Here is a 15,970-nt window from a genome sequence, read left to right as displayed (position 1 = left end):
ACATTGACCCTGCAGGCCGTGCCCGGCTGATAAATGTGGAAACTTTTTCAAATGTCATCTTTATTCCAATAACAAAACACTGCACACAAAACACACGTAACACAGCAGCACGTCTTTAAAAACGGCAACGATGTCATCATAAAAATAGAAAAATACGTTCTACAAGTTTTCAAAATGTGGTCATAAGAAAAAATATATCTTCAATAGTTGCCAGACTATCATTACTATACAGACAATAAGGCACCATATTAAAACCCCACTACTATACAGTGAAGGTAAATATTTAAAGGAGCCATATGTAATAATTTCATGTCAAGTCATCATTAAATGGCGCCAAAAGGCATTAATAAATCATGTTCTTTTTGAATACCTTTATAAATAATAATAATGCTCATTTCAAAATGGGATTTACAGCCCCGAAGTCTAATTATTGTTTCCATTTTGATGCCCCGCCCTCCACTATTTTAACCAATTAGGAAGTCAGTGAGTGTGTCACATCCAGGTTGCCAGTTACGCACCGCCCTCTTTGTCTGGCTACTGCCACTGGTAAAGTTACTAAACATGTCGGACTTTCGTAAATGTAAAATTTACTAATCTCAACCTATTTATGACAAAGCCATATACAGTAAAGGTAAATATTAAAGGAGCCACATGTAACAATTTCATGTCAAGTCATCATTAAATGGCGCCAAAATGCATTAATAAATCATGTTTTTTTCGAATATCTTTATAACTGATAACGGTAGTTCAGCCGGGATACGCTCATTTCAAAATGAGATTTACAGCCCCGAAGTCTAATTATTGTTTTCATTTCGATGCCCCGCCCCCCACTATTTTAACCAATTAGGAAGTCAGTGAGTGTGTCATATCCAGGTTGCCAGTTACGCACCGCCCTTTTCGTCTGGCTACTGCCACTGGTAAAGTTACTAAACATGTCGGACTTTCGTAAATGTAAAATGTACCATTCTCAACATATTTATGACAAAGCCATATACGGTAAAGGTAAAAATTAAAGGAGCCAAATGTAATAATTTCATGTCAAGCCAATATTAAATGGCGTGGATATGTCAAAAGGCATTAATAAATCATGTTCTTTTCGAATTACTTTATAACTGATATCGGTAAGGGGGTGATTGCAGTGCCATTTCTGGCCACATATGGCTCCTTTAAAATCTATACCTGACATACAACAGGAAGTGAACCCGCGTGACATCACATACATCACATAAAAATTAAAAATAAACAAAAATATACAAAAAAACATACAAAATGTAAATAAAATAAAACACATAAAATAAAAAATTAAATAAAATTAAAAAAAATACAAAATAAAAAAATAAAAAAATAAATTAAATTAAATTTAGGAAAAAAAATGGAAGAAAATGAAAATATTGAAATACTCTCATAACTAAAATATAACTCTTCCGAAGCAACAACATTATTTAACGTATTATTTATGGCTCCTTTAAAATCTATACACTGACATACAACAGGAAGTGAACCCACGTGACATCACATACTCTAAAATAATTCCATGAAATGGAAGAAAATAAAAAAATAAAATAAACAAAAACATACAAAAAAAGATACAAAAAAATTAAAATAAAATAAAAACACATAAAATAAAATGAAAAATGAAAAATAATTAAAATACAAAAAAAAGAAATTAAATACAATTTAGATAAAAAATGGAAGAAAATAAGAATATTGAAATACTCACATAACTAAAATATAACTCTTCCGAAGCAACAACATTATTTAACGTATTATTTATGGCTCCTTTAAAATCTATACACTGACATACAACAGGAAGTGAACCCACGTGACATCACATAAAATGGAAGAAAAATAAAAAATAAAAATATACAAAAAAAATTCAAATAAAATAAAATAGAAAATAGAAAAAAAATAGTAATTGTAATAAAATAAAAAAAAAAATAAAAAAACATTTTATAAAACAAAAAATTAAAAAATGGAAGAAAATAAAAATATTTGAAACACTCAAATAACTCAAATATAACTCTTCGGGAGCAAGAACATTATTTTACGTTTTATTCTGCTGAAGAAATGATATCGTGGCTTTTTATTCATGTTTTTTTTTTTAAACACCTGGTTTAAAGACTTCATCACGGGCTTGAGTACTCAAGCATATTGGGCGCAAACAAGAGTATTCTTAGCAAGAAGTCAACATAAAGCAGAGTGAAAAATGACGCAAACATTCATTGTTCTCACTGAAGTTATTCCAGAGTCTCTACTATAGTCCATCATAAAGGGAACACATGGTATTTTTTTTTTTTTACACCGTTTCCTTATATCTAAGACAAAAATTTAAATTTCTTGCAGCGTGTTTAGAGCATTGTTTCACCACTTCTTGGCATAAGAAAACATGTCAATTGTAGATCAATTCTCACGGAATCCTTACTTGTTATCACATTAAATTTGATGTTTGTCGAGGGGTTTGTGAATGTGCTGGCATATTATGCTTTGGATATAACGGGCATGTTGTTGTCTTATGGTTTGATCAATCTTGTTTTTTTCTCTCTTAGGTACACTATCAATCATGTGGACACATTTCCAGAAGGATGGAATTGTATTTGTGTCCAGGGAAATCTGTACGATCTTAGCAAGTACAAATAATATCACTCTGCATGAATTGCTGGGTTGCAATCACGTGACGTTTTGGAGAATGTGACCACTTCTGGTTTTCAGATGGAGGGCAAACATTAAATGTAGCTACCGAACAAGGACAAATATGACAAGAGTTTAGAGCCAAATGTTCAGTCCAGATACCACCAGTAAAAAGTATTGAGGCATACATCTTTTTCACAAGTGGCTGGGTCCACGATCTCGGCATGAGAGTTTTAAAGGGGAACATTATCACAATTTCTAAAGGGTTAAAAACAATAAAAATCAGTTCCCAGTGGCTTGTTGTATTTTTTGAAGTTTTTTTCAAAATTTTACCGGTCTCGGAATATCACTAAATAAAGCTTTAAAGTGCCTTATTTTCGGCTCTCTGCGAAGACACTGGCCATTTCCCTGTGACGTCACACAGTGCTGCCAATGTAAACAAACAATGGGAATACCACAGCAAGATATAGTGACATTAGCTCGGATTCAAACTCGGATTTCAGCGATTCAACAGATTACGCATGTATTGAAACAGATGGTTGGAGTATGAAAATATTGAAGAAGAAACTGAAGCTATTGAGCGAATAGCTATTGACGCTATTCATAGCCATAGCATGGCCGAATAGCTGCGTTAGCATCGCCGGTAAAATGTGCGGACCAAACGATCAGGACTTTCGCATCTTTTGACACTGGAGCAACTTAAATCCGTCGATTGGTAAGTGTTTTTTTCGCATTAAATGTGGGTGGAAGGAAACGTAATATAGTTGCAAATGCATCTGCAGGTTATCCATACATCTCTGTGCCATGTCTGCTTTAGCACCGCCGGTAAATAGCATGTTAGCATCGATTAGCGTAGCATGTTAGCATCGATTAGCTGGCCGTCAACATCAACAAAACTCACTTTTGTGATTTTGTTGACTATCGTTGCAAATGCATCTGCAGGTTATCCATACATCTCTGTGCCATGTCTGCTTTAGCATCGCCGGTAAAATGTGGAGACACTCTGGTACATTCAATGGGGGTCTGGCGGCAGATTTCTTGCCAGTGGTGCAACTTGAATCCCTCCCTGTTAGTGTTGTTACACCCTCCGACAACACACCAACGAGGCATGATGTCTCCAAGGTTCCAAAAAATAGTCAAAAAAACGGAAAATAACAGAGCTGAGACCCGGTGTTTGTAATGTGTTGAAAATGAAAATGGTGGGTGTGTTACCTCGGCGACGTCACATTCTGACGTCATCGCCTCCAGCGCGATTAACAGAAAGGCGTTTAATTCGCCAAAATTCACCCATTTAGAGTTCGGAAATCGGTTAAAAAAATAGATGGTCTTTTTTCTGCACCATCAAGGTATATATTGACGCTTACATAGGTCTGCTGATAATGTTCCCCTTGAAAGGATAATCTAACTCTATTTGCCCGTGTAAATTAGGTTTTTGTGGTGTACAAATGCTACATTTATCTTCACTATGACTTGTTGTTTGGTGCACAAACAATCGATGAAATCTCTCTTCTAATATGTTTGCCTGTACAAAAATCTGTTTGACTTTGTTGTGGCCTAAATTTAGCGTAGGAACTTAATCCTGGTCATCGATGTCAAATAAAGCACCTGGCATTCCTGCACAACAGTGATTAAGCGTTTACATTATGGCTATGAAAATCGACATCAAATGTACAATTAGGCAAACAAATTACAGGCAATATGTAACATGACATTAACTTATTTCTACAATCAATGTGTAGCAACCATAAAAAAGAACACAATTTAATTTAATCTTTAGTTGTTAAGTTTGTACTTTACTTTACTGTTCTTTATAATAAAACATGCTTGATTGCATCACAGAAAGACTCTCAAACAAATCAATTGTGACATGTTTGAGAGCCATTCTTTTCCCTGACTTTATTCCCTTTAACGTTAGCAAGCAAAGCAGACGTGATGTCATATGCAACCCAGCAATACCTTGGATATTTGTGGAGGAAACGGCTAACTTATTTTGAGAAGGTCAAGAGATTTGGTGCATGTGTCACATGGGATTGAAAAAGTTTGAGCACAAACTAATTATTTTAATGTTTCTTTTCTCCGGTGTGTGTTTTCATGTGTGGATTCAATTGACCCCTTTGAGAAAAGCGCTTACCGCAAACTGAACAAGTAAATGGTTTTTCCCCAGTGTGCGTTCTCATATGTGGATTCAATTGGCCCCTTTGAGAAAAGCCTTTACCGCAAACTGTACAATTAAATGGTTTTTCCCCTGTATGCGTTCTCATGTGTTGTTCCAAACAGAATTTGAGAGGAAAGCTTTTGTCACAAACTGAACAACTAAATGGTTTTTCTCCTGTGTGTTTTTTCATGTGTTGAGTCAAATTGCATTTATGCGAATAGCTTTTCCCGCAAACGGAACATGTGAACGGTTTTTCTCCCGTGTGCGATCTCATGTGTTCAATCAAATTGCTCTTGTGAGAGAAGCCTTTACCGCAAAATGAACAGTTGAATGGTTTTTCTCCTGTGTGCGTTCTCATGTGTATGGTCAAACTGCCACTTTCAGAAAAGCTTTTACCGCAAACTGAACATTTGAATGGTTTTTCCCCTGTGTGTGTTCTCGTGTGTTTAGTCAATAGGCTCTTCTTAGTGAAGCTTTTAGCACAAACTGAGCAGCTTAAACATTTTTTACCTCTCTTCCTTTTAGAGCGTTCATAGTGTTTGTCAGCGCGAGTCCTCATATCACCTTCACAGTCTGTATCGCTGCTCAAAGTCACTTCGACCCCGTCTTCACTCTCAATATCTGATAGTGGAGCTATGAGGTGGTCTCGTTGGGGTTTGCCTTTGTCGTCTTCATTCTTCACAGAGGCAAGAGTCAGCGGCAACTTGGTGGGATCGGTGTCACGCAGTCCTAGAAGACACTCTCCCTCCCGAGTGATGCAGAGTTCCTCCTCCTCCTTTTTAATGCAGGGTGGCTGTGGAGTCTCCAGCTTCAAAGTGGAGCTCCCCCCTAACTGAGGGGAAACTTCCTCTGGATGACCAATCAGCTGCTGGACGTCTGCAGGACACAAACAACACAAACAAAAGACATGATCCATGGTAATTTTCTCCTCGAACTCACCACACATGTTCTTCTATGTACTGTATGTGTGTGTAGTGTTTTAGCTAGAGAGAGATAAGAACTTTATTGTCACATGTACTATGTATGTAAAGTGTCCTCATGTCCATCCGTCCTCTCTGGAAGAGCAGTGGCGATATGGGGTTTTGCTTCTCTATCGGTGAAGTTTCTGCGTGGGCAACCCAGCGGGCAATGTGGGGTAAGTGTCCTGGCCAGCGACTGGGATGGATTCCAACCGGGAATCTTTACGTTACTGGAAGACTCACCCTTACTCCTGAGTCACGCACGTTTATGTACCGTCTTTCAGTCTGGGCTTTTCCAGCACCTTGTGCGGGTGGTACATGCCATGCAGGGGCTTGTCAATCCGTTACAACCCATCTGGCTTTCGTTAGCCTCCAGGATGGTCGTCCACAACTTCATCGAGTTCTTGATTAAGGTTCTTAGCCTCCTGTTGACGTCATACCATTCCAGGCACACCAATATCTACATGTGTGGCTTTAGTAATTTAGTACTTTGTCACTGTGGAGGGGGGGCGTGGCCTGCGGGGCTGCCGCGGAAAGCCCTGCTGTGGAAAAGGGTGTGCCAGGACCGGCCTGGAAGACAGCGGCAGGTGCGTAGATGGCCCAGGTGGGCATTATTATCTAATCACCTGTCCCCTTTCCACAGCAGGGCTTTCCGCGGCAGCCCCGCAGGCCACGCCCCCACCCCCTCCACAGTGACAAAGTACTAAATTACTAAAGCCACACGTGTAGATATTGGTGTGCCTGGAGCTGTATGACGTCAACAGGAGGCTAAGAACCAGCCGGAGTTGGAGGCGCTGTTGAAAAGCAAAAGCCTTGCGCTATTCTATGAAAATAAAACAGTGTTATGCCCGGACTTCCGGGCTCTCCTGGCTGTGTGTGGTAGTCCGAAGAACCCACTAGAGCAGGGGGTCGGCAACCTTTACCACTCAAAGAGCCATTTCGACTCGTTACACAAAATGAGGAAGACAATGGGAGCCGCAACTACTCTCGAGGCTTCCGCAGATGCACGCACATGACTGGAAGGCATACTGGGTGACACAGAGTACACTGACGGTTGTGATATAAAGAACTTTAACACTCCTACTAATATGCGCCACACCGTGAACCCACACAAAAGAAGAATGACAAACACATTTCGGGAGAAAATCCTCACAGTAACACAACATAAACGCAACACAACAAATACCCAGAACCCTTTGCATCCATGACACACACTGACTGTTATATACCCCGCGAGCACCAAACCCCGCCCACCTTAACTACGCAGGGAGGGGGGGTTTGGTGCTCGCGGGGTGTATAACATAGTCAGTAATTATCTCCTGAAATGTGTTTGTCATTCTTCTTTTGTGTGGGTTCACAATGTGGCGCATATTAGTAGCAGTGTTAAAGTTGTTCATATCACAACCGTCAGTGTACTCTGTGTCACCCAGTATGCCTTGCAATTTCATACATGTGCCGATAGAAGCAGCGAAACACATGTGTCCGGTCGGCACGCAAATAGCATTCCTTGAATGGCGGGCGCGATGACGTTCAAGAGGACGTTAAGAGTAATATAGAATAAATGATAAATGGGTTGTACTTGTATAGCGCTTTTCTACCTTCAAGGTACTCAAAGCGCTTTGACACTACTTCCACATTTACCAATTCACACACACATTCACACACACTGATGGAGGGAGCTGCCATGCAAGGCGCCAACCAGCACCCATCAGGAGCAAGGGTGAAGTGTCTTGCTCAGGACACAACGGACGTGACGAGGTTGGTACTAGGTGGGAATTGAACCAGGGACGCTATAGAAGCATTTAAGACTCACCTTAAAACTCATCTGTATACTCTAGCCTTTAAATAGACCTCCTTTTTAGACCAGTTGATCTGCCGCGTCTTTTCTTTTTTCTCCTATGTCCCCCCCTCCCTTGTGGAGGGGGTCCGGTCCGATGACCATGGATGAAGTACTGGCTGTCCAGAGTCGAGACCCAGGATGGACCGCTCGTCGGGACCCAAGATGGACCGCTTTCCTGTGTATCGGTTGGGGACATCTCTACGCTGCTGATCCGCCTCCGCTTGAGATGGTTTCCTGTGGACGGGACTCTCGTTGCTGTCTTGGATCCGCTTGAACTGAACTCTCGCGGCTGTGTTGGAGCCACTATGGATTGAACTTTCACAGTATCATGTTAGACCCGCTCGACATCCATTGCTTTCGGTCCCCTAGAGGGGGGGGGGTTGCCCACATCTGAGGTCCTCTCCAAGGTTTCTCATAGTCAGCATTGTCACTGGCGTCCCACTGGATGTGAATTCTCCCTGCCCACTGGGTGTGAGTTTTCCTTGCCCTTTTGTGGGTTCTTCCGAGGATGTTGTAGTCGTAATGATTTGTGCAGTCCTTTGAGACATTTGTGATTTGGGGCTATATAAATAAACATTGATTGATTGATTGATTGATTAATAATATCATCACGGCACGTCCTTAATATGTTAGTCCGAGTGAAAATTAGAGAACGTGGACACCGGGTGATGTCCGGGAGAGGCATTGAATTCCGGAATCTCCCCGCAACAATCTGGGGGGTCGGCGATTGTGCAGCTGAGCCGCATCAGAGTTGCCAAAGAGCCGCGGGTTGCCGACCCTGCACTAGAGGGCAACCTCTACAGTCACATTGTAAGAAGTCATTAGTAAACCACTCATTAGTTATATCAAACTAGCTTGCAGTTGTTTGGTCTAACAAATTAGTTCCTCTCCTCTGTTTTTGGCACCAATTCCTTTTCGCGTTTTGTTGGTTTAGCTTCCATTGTGCTATCTGTGCAATGTTGACATCCAGCCACCCGCTGGCTCTGACCGTAAAAGTTATTTCGAGTGATGTAAAAATGCTCCTACAGTTAAAAATATCAAGATATGAATAAAAGGCCATATCCCCCAGCCCTAAGTGATAATATCTCCATGTTAAAGGGGAACATTATCAGCAGACCTATGTAAGCGTCAATATATACCTTGATGGTGCAGAAAAAAGACCATATATTTTTTTAACCGATTTCCGAACTCTAAATGGGTGAATTTTGGCGAATTAAACGCCTTTCTGTTAATCGCGCTGGAGGCGATGACGTCAGAACGTGACGTCTCCGAGGTAATACAGCCGCCATTTTCATTTTCAACACATTACAAACACCGGGTTTCAGCTCTGTTATTTTCCGTTTTTTTGACTATTTTTTGGAACCTCGTCGGTGTGTTGTCGGAGGGTGTAACAACACTAACAGGGAAGGATTCAAGTTGCACCACTGGCCCGAAGATGCCAAAGTGTCTGCCGCCAGACCCCCATTGAATGTGCCAGTGTCTCCACATTTGACCGGCGATGACAGACATGGCACAGAGATGTATGGATAACCTGCAGATGCATTTGCAACGATAGTCAACGAAATCACAAAGGTGAGTTTTGTTGATGTTGACTGCCAGCTAATCGATGCTAACATGCTATGCTAATCGATGCTTACATGCTATTTACCGGCGGTGCTAAAGCAGACATGGCACAGAGATGTATGGATAACCTGTAGATGCATTTGCAACTATATTACGTTTCCTTCCACCCACATTTAATGTGAAAAAAACACTTACCAATCGACGGATTTAAGTTGCTCCAGTGTCAAAAGATGCGAAAGTCCTGATCGTTTGGTCCGCACATTTTACCGGCGATGCTAACGCAGCTATTCGGCCATGCTATGGCTATGAATAGCGTCAATAGCTATTCGCTCAATAGCTTCAGTTTCTTCTTCAATACTTTCATCCTCCAACCATCTGTTTCAATACATGCGTAATCTGTTGAATCGCTTACGTCGCTGAAATCCGAGTTTGAATCCGAGCTAATGTCGCTATATCTTGCTGTGGTATTCCCATTGTTTGTTTACATTGGCAGCACTGTGTGACGTCACAGGGAAATGGCCAGTGTCTTCGCAGAGAGCGAAAATAAGGCACTTTAAAGCTTTATTTAGGGATATTCCGAGACCGGTAAAATTTTGAAAAAAACTTCATAAAATACAACAAGCCACTGGGAACTGATTTTTATTGTTTTTAACCCTTTTGAAATCGTGATAATGTTCCCCTTTAATAAATACACTCTTGCTAAATTGACTTAGTTGTGGCGTCCCTCTCTGCATGAAAGTTTAAAAGTAGCATATATTAATGCAGTATGAAGAATGTTTGAATGTAGACACATAGAATCATCATACTGCTGTGATTATATGCATCAAGTGTTCATTCAAGGCTAAGCCAAAGTATGGAGATATATATGCTGTATCGTGACTAGGGTTGGGTATCGAGTATCGATTGGAACCGGGACTAACTTTCCAATTCTCCCGGAATCGTTCAAAAGTTTAAATTTCGATTCCTAGTTTCGATACCCAGTCCGCCGACCGGAAAAAAAGAATGAGTCCGCCGACCGGGAAGAAGAAGCCGCTGAACACCAACGAAGAAGCGCCCACCCCCGGAAGTGTTAGCATACCCGAGCCTATGTAGCCGAGCGAGTCAGTCAAGCGGACGTCAGCGATCGAAAGTGTGGCTTTATTTTACGCAAAAAAATGAAATATCGGCGAAATGTATCACGTGCGAAAGGACTGTTTCGTGCTTAGGAGGGTGCACGTCGAACATGATGAAGCACCTCCGAGTTCATGGAGTACAAATAAATGCGCCAACCGTCCTCCTCTGCCTCTTCCTCTGGCTCCGGCTCCGACGCCCAGCCTGGCACCTCGGTGACTGCACTGCAGTCCGAATCCGGTAAGTAAAACAATATATATATGCAATAAATAACGTGTTTTGCGCCAACGTTGAGGCAGCTAACAAATTAGCCCGCGTATTTTTTCATTGACAATTTACAACCTGCTAGCCAGGCTCCGCCATGTGCTCAGCGTACTCCGTTCACCGTAGCGGCAATGGGGGAGATGGAGACGGAGGAGTGCCACAGAAAGGTCACTGCACACATAGTCAAAAGACTGCATCCCTTTTCAGAGGTGGAATCTCCAACATTTAGGTTAGTTAAGCATTGACGTTAGAGCTAAGCTAATTGATACTGGGCTAAACAGTAACAGCAACATTACATGTGTGTTTACGTTTGCAGGGATATGGTGAAGACTCTCAACACAAAATACATACCACCTTTCAGGGACTACCTGGCAAACACATTGATGCTACAAGAAGAAACGGAATCGAGAATCGTCAGGAATCGGAATCGTTCGAATTCAAATGATACCCAACCCTAATCATGACATGGCCTAAAAATATTGAGATATTAATAAAAGGCCATGTCGTCCAGCCCTTGTTGCATCCCTACTATAGACTAGCACAGTAACTTGTAACAGACATTTCCACCATGATAGATGTTAGATGGAGGTAATATACGCCAACAGCCAACAACAACAACAACAACAACAACAACAACTCTCCAAGGTTCTCATAGTCATCATTGTCACCAACGTCCCACTGGGTGTGAGTTTTCCTTGCCCTTCTGTGGGCCTACCGAGGATGTCGTAGTGGTTTGTGCAGCCCTTTGAGACACTAGTGATTTAGGGCTATATAAGTAAACATTGATTGATTGATTGAACTGTCATTTTGTTCATATCTATGTTTATGAGGGGTGCGACGATACAGGTAACTATGTACACTTCACTTGCTAAAAATACATTGTGCGACTACAAAAAAAAAATCAAACAAATCCAGATTTCAACCCTTTTAATCTGCCCGTGCCTTCATTCCTTGGAATGTTCCAACACTTAGAATGGCGGTCGCTGTCGTCTACGTATACACGCCGCTTCTGACCAGATCGTAAGCTGTGAAAGGAGAACGCAAAAATGCCACTGAAGAAAAATACAAAAGCTATTGCAGTTATATTTTCTTCTTCCACTACTAAAGATCGGACTAGCAATAGTACTTAAACATCGCTTGTACAAGTTAAGGTTACATCTTCCTCCCAAACAAGTTAACGTTTCTCCAGCTGTGGCTCATAATCTGCACTTTTCATGTCCTGCAACATTTGCACTACTAACAAAACAGGCACATCGATTGAGGTTAAGAATGTTTTGTTTGTGTCAAAATCAGCACTTCTGCTGATATAATTTTACACAAGTTATTTCCATTTGAATTTTACTAATGTATTTAGGTGCTATGTTACAAAATGCATTTTTTTTAAAAGAATTGTGTCCGTCGTGCCCTTGGGACAGTTTTAAGTTCGGATACACGTTTTGTCAGAATAATTGTATCGAAGTTATCACAAAACTTTGTGTTTCAATGAGTTCCCGGCGAGCAGACCAAAACTCTCTTTGATCTTACCAATCAAAAGGCTTGTAAAACTCCACTGTGTAGAATGGGAAGCGACATGAAGGTGTCGGTTTCTTTGATCTATTGTAATTCACAGGAAGATTTTGTCTTGACCCGAGATCTACACAGCGGAGAGGAAGCTGGACCTAAACCCCCTCCAGGCACCTTTTCTTTGAACTGTTTTGTAGCCAAAGATGATGACTGTTTACGACCCCCTTTCCTTTTAAGACAGCTGTTGCTATGTACTCAGGGAATATCCAAATAAAAGAGGAACGTCAACCTTTTTTGTCAGAGCCTGGTGGAAGACTGTACAAAGAGTACAGCCCAGATGGTTCTCCTCAATGAGCTAAATTGAATTCTGTCTCTGTTTAATTCCTTGCTTCTTGTCTGTTCAATAGATGTCATCAGTGTTTGAACCTGACACGTTTAACATAAGCAAATACATTTGTCATTACAACCATATCATATATCATACCACCAGCAAATTCATTCAACATTATTAGAAAAATAAAAATGATGAGAACTAGGAAGAAATACATATTTTTAAAAGGGTGCAGCTGTTTACAACTTGTTTTCATTAACATTTTTCAAACAAGAACACCAACAGCTAGCTCATGTTATGTCATTATGTGTTAAAAGCCGTTAAGTGGTCTGCATATATTGTTTATAATCATTTGGAAAGTTAGCGCTCCCAAGGCATCTGTGTAAAGATTGCAAGAAGACCCTTTCAGTGGGACCCACTGAATTATCTCCGGACTCACCACTTCATTAATTAAACATCCCTGTGGGAAAGGGATGTTTACACCCACCCACTACACTCGGACCTGGCGGAGAGAATGAGTACGTTCAGTGGAAGACTCAGACTCCCAAAATGCAACACAGAACGACACAGGAACTCCTTCATACCGACAGCTAAGACTGTATAATGCATATAATCCTTTTTGACTGTACTTAAATGTATAATAGACTGTATTTATATTATTCACATGTGAATAATGTTGTATAATAGACTGTATTTACATTATCCACATGTGAATAATGTTGTATAATAGACTGTATTTATATTATTCACATGTGAATAATGCTGCATAATACACTGAATAAGTTATTCACATGTGCATAATGCTGTATAATAGACTATTTATATCATTCACATGTGAATACTGCTGTATAATAAACTGTATTTATGTTATTCACATGTGCATAATGCTGTATAATAGACTGTATTTATATTATTCACATGTGAATAATGCTGTATAATAGACTGTATTTATATTATTCACATGTGAATAATGTTGTATAATAGACTGTATTTACATTATCCACATGTGAATAATGTTGTATAATAGACTGTATTTATATTATTCACATGTGAATAATGCTGCATAATACACTGTATAAGTTATTCACATGTGCATAATGCTGTATAATAGACTATTTATATCATTCACATGTGAATACTGCTGTATAATACATTGTATTTATGTTATTCACATGTGCATAATGCTGTATAATAGACTGTATTTCTATTATTCACATGTGAATAATGTTGTATAATAGACTGTATTTATGTTATTCACATGTGAATAATCCTGTATAACAGACTGTATTTATATTATTCACATGTGCATAATGCTGTATAATAGACGATTTATATCATTCACATGTGAATACTGCTGTATAATAAATTGTATTTATGTTATTCACATGTGCATAATGCTGTATAATAGACTGTATTTATATTATTCACATGTGAATAATGCTGTATAATAGACTGTATTTATGTTATTCACGTGTGAATAATGCTGTATAATAAATTGTATTTGTATTATTCACATGTGAATAATGCTGTATAATAGACTGTATTTATGTTATTCACATGTGAATAATGCTGTATAATAGACTGTATTTGTTATTCACATGCGCATAATGCTGTACAAAAGACTGTACTTATATTATTCACATGTGAATAATGCTGTATAATAGACTGTATTTATGCTATTGACATGTGAATAATGCTGCATAACAGACTTTATTTATATCATTCACATGTGAATAATGTTGTATAATACTGTGTTTATGTTATTCACATGCGCATAATGCTGTACAAAAGATTTTACTTATATTATTCGCATGTGAATAATGCTGTATAATAGACAGTACTTATATTATTCACATGTGAATAATGCCATATAATAGACTGTATTTACATTATTCACATGTAAAAAAATACCTGAGTGTTTATTGTCTATTGTGAGCGAGCTGTGGTGCTGAATTTCCCCCAGGGATCCATAAAGTACTTTTTATTCTATTCAATAGTTTGTACTTTCATTTGATTTTTTTCCGATCTCTAAGGCAGTGGTTCCCAAATACAGTATAATAAAATATAATTTAAAGGGATTTGTGCATGTGCCTCACAATACGAAGGTCCTGAGTAGTCGGGGGTTCAATCCCGGGCTCGGGATCTTTCTGTGTGGAGTTTGCATGTTCTCTCCGTGAATGCGTGGGTTCCCTCTGGGTACTCTGGCTTCCTCCCACCTCCGAAGACATGCACCTGGGGATAGGTTGATTGGCAACACTAAATGGTCCCTAGTGTGTGAATATCCGTCTATCTGTGTTGGCCCTGTGATGAGGTGGCGACTTGTCCAGGGTGTACGCCGCCTTCTGCCCGATTGTAGCTGAGATAGGCTCCAGCCACCCCAAAAAGGGACAACTGGTAGAAAAATGGATGGATGGATAATAAAAAATAAAATAGTATGTATATACACGCAAATGGTGTGAAGTCCACTGCCTTCTTCAAGCTAACAATCATGGCGGCTCTTTGTTTACATTGGTGAAAAGTGGGCTAATTTCTCATCGACACCTTTTTCAGGACTTGAAATAGTTTTCAAATGACAAAACATCTCACTCACTTTCTGTTTTTATCTCCGTTGGTGATTTTCTGGAAGTTTCTGATTGTCTTTCACTTTCTCTTTGACATGACGTCACCATCTTAGCATAGCAGTAGTCGTCCATCTTCTATCACGTCTTCAATCTTCACTTCAGGTAACACTCCGTCGCTCCAAACTCAACTTCCGTTCCGTGGCCTTTGTAAAGCCGGAAAGCCGAGGTATTTATTGCTTTATTTGGTAAGTTTGAGACTTCCCCAAGAAGCCACAGCCCCTCAGTCCGCCATCTCGGTCGCCACCTCGGCTTTGGCTACCGTAAAGACGGTTAGTTCTGCGCATGCGCGGGAGCAACGTCATTTTTTCAGTCGCAATTTTTTTACGACAATTCTAACACCTCTATTTCATATATATACACATTTTTATTCATTTTTCTGAGTAAAAACAACATAGATATAATAGAAAAGGAGGAGAATAATATAAAAACAAACAAAGGTTGGCTTACAAATATTCTTAATTCACAACACAGAAAAAAAACAACAACATCCAGAACAGTTTCTTTAGTCACCAGCAGAGCTGGGTAGAGTAGCCAGAAATTGTACTCAAGTAAGAGTACTGTTACTTTAGAGATTAATTACTCAAGTAAAAGTAAGGAGTAGTCATCCAAATATTTACTTGAGTAAAAGTAAAAAGTATGTTGTGGAAAAACTACTCAAGTACTGAGTAACTGATGGGTAACCTGTTTGTTTAATGATTACGGCAACAAATAATGCACAAAAACATAAAAATAGCAATGAGCAAATTCAGAGCCAGGAATATCTTTTAAGCAACTAAAACAATAATATATATTAAATAATAATACATTAAAATAAAACAAATTGAGCCACAATAACTTAACAGCACCATAGGCTCAGTAGGCATTCATCGATTGATTGATTGATTGATTGATTGATTGATTGATTGATTGATTGATTGATTGAAACTTGTATTATTAGATTGCACAGTACAGTACATATTCCGTACAATTGACCACTAAATGGTAACACCCCAATAA

The 15,970-nt window shown here is 39.5% G+C and overlaps 2 protein-coding genes across 2 annotated transcripts in view; one reads left to right on the top strand and one right to left on the bottom strand.

Annotated features, from left to right (window-relative positions):
- LOC133538135 (gastrula zinc finger protein XlCGF26.1-like) overlaps positions 1-15,970 on the top strand; it is a 263,415-nt gene that overhangs the window by 130,357 nt on the left and 117,088 nt on the right. The window lies entirely within an intron of this gene.
- LOC133556325 (gastrula zinc finger protein XlCGF8.2DB-like) lies at positions 3,708-15,228 on the bottom strand. Its single transcript, XM_061906171.1, has 2 exons — positions 14,944-15,228; positions 3,708-5,659 (listed from the first exon to the last, which is right to left on the bottom strand). The coding sequence occupies exons 1-2, from the start codon at positions 15,044-15,046 to the stop codon at positions 4,689-4,691; spliced, it is 1,074 nt and encodes a 357-aa protein (XP_061762155.1). The 5' UTR covers positions 15,047-15,228; the 3' UTR covers positions 3,708-4,688.

Source organism: Nerophis ophidion, linkage group LG01 (genome assembly GCF_033978795.1).
Source record: "Nerophis ophidion isolate RoL-2023_Sa linkage group LG01, RoL_Noph_v1.0, whole genome shotgun sequence".
Taxonomy (NCBI): Eukaryota; Metazoa; Chordata; class Actinopteri; order Syngnathiformes; family Syngnathidae; genus Nerophis; species Nerophis ophidion.
The sequence above is the reverse complement of the archived record's forward strand: the minus strand, read 5'-3'. Positions and strand labels throughout refer to the sequence as shown.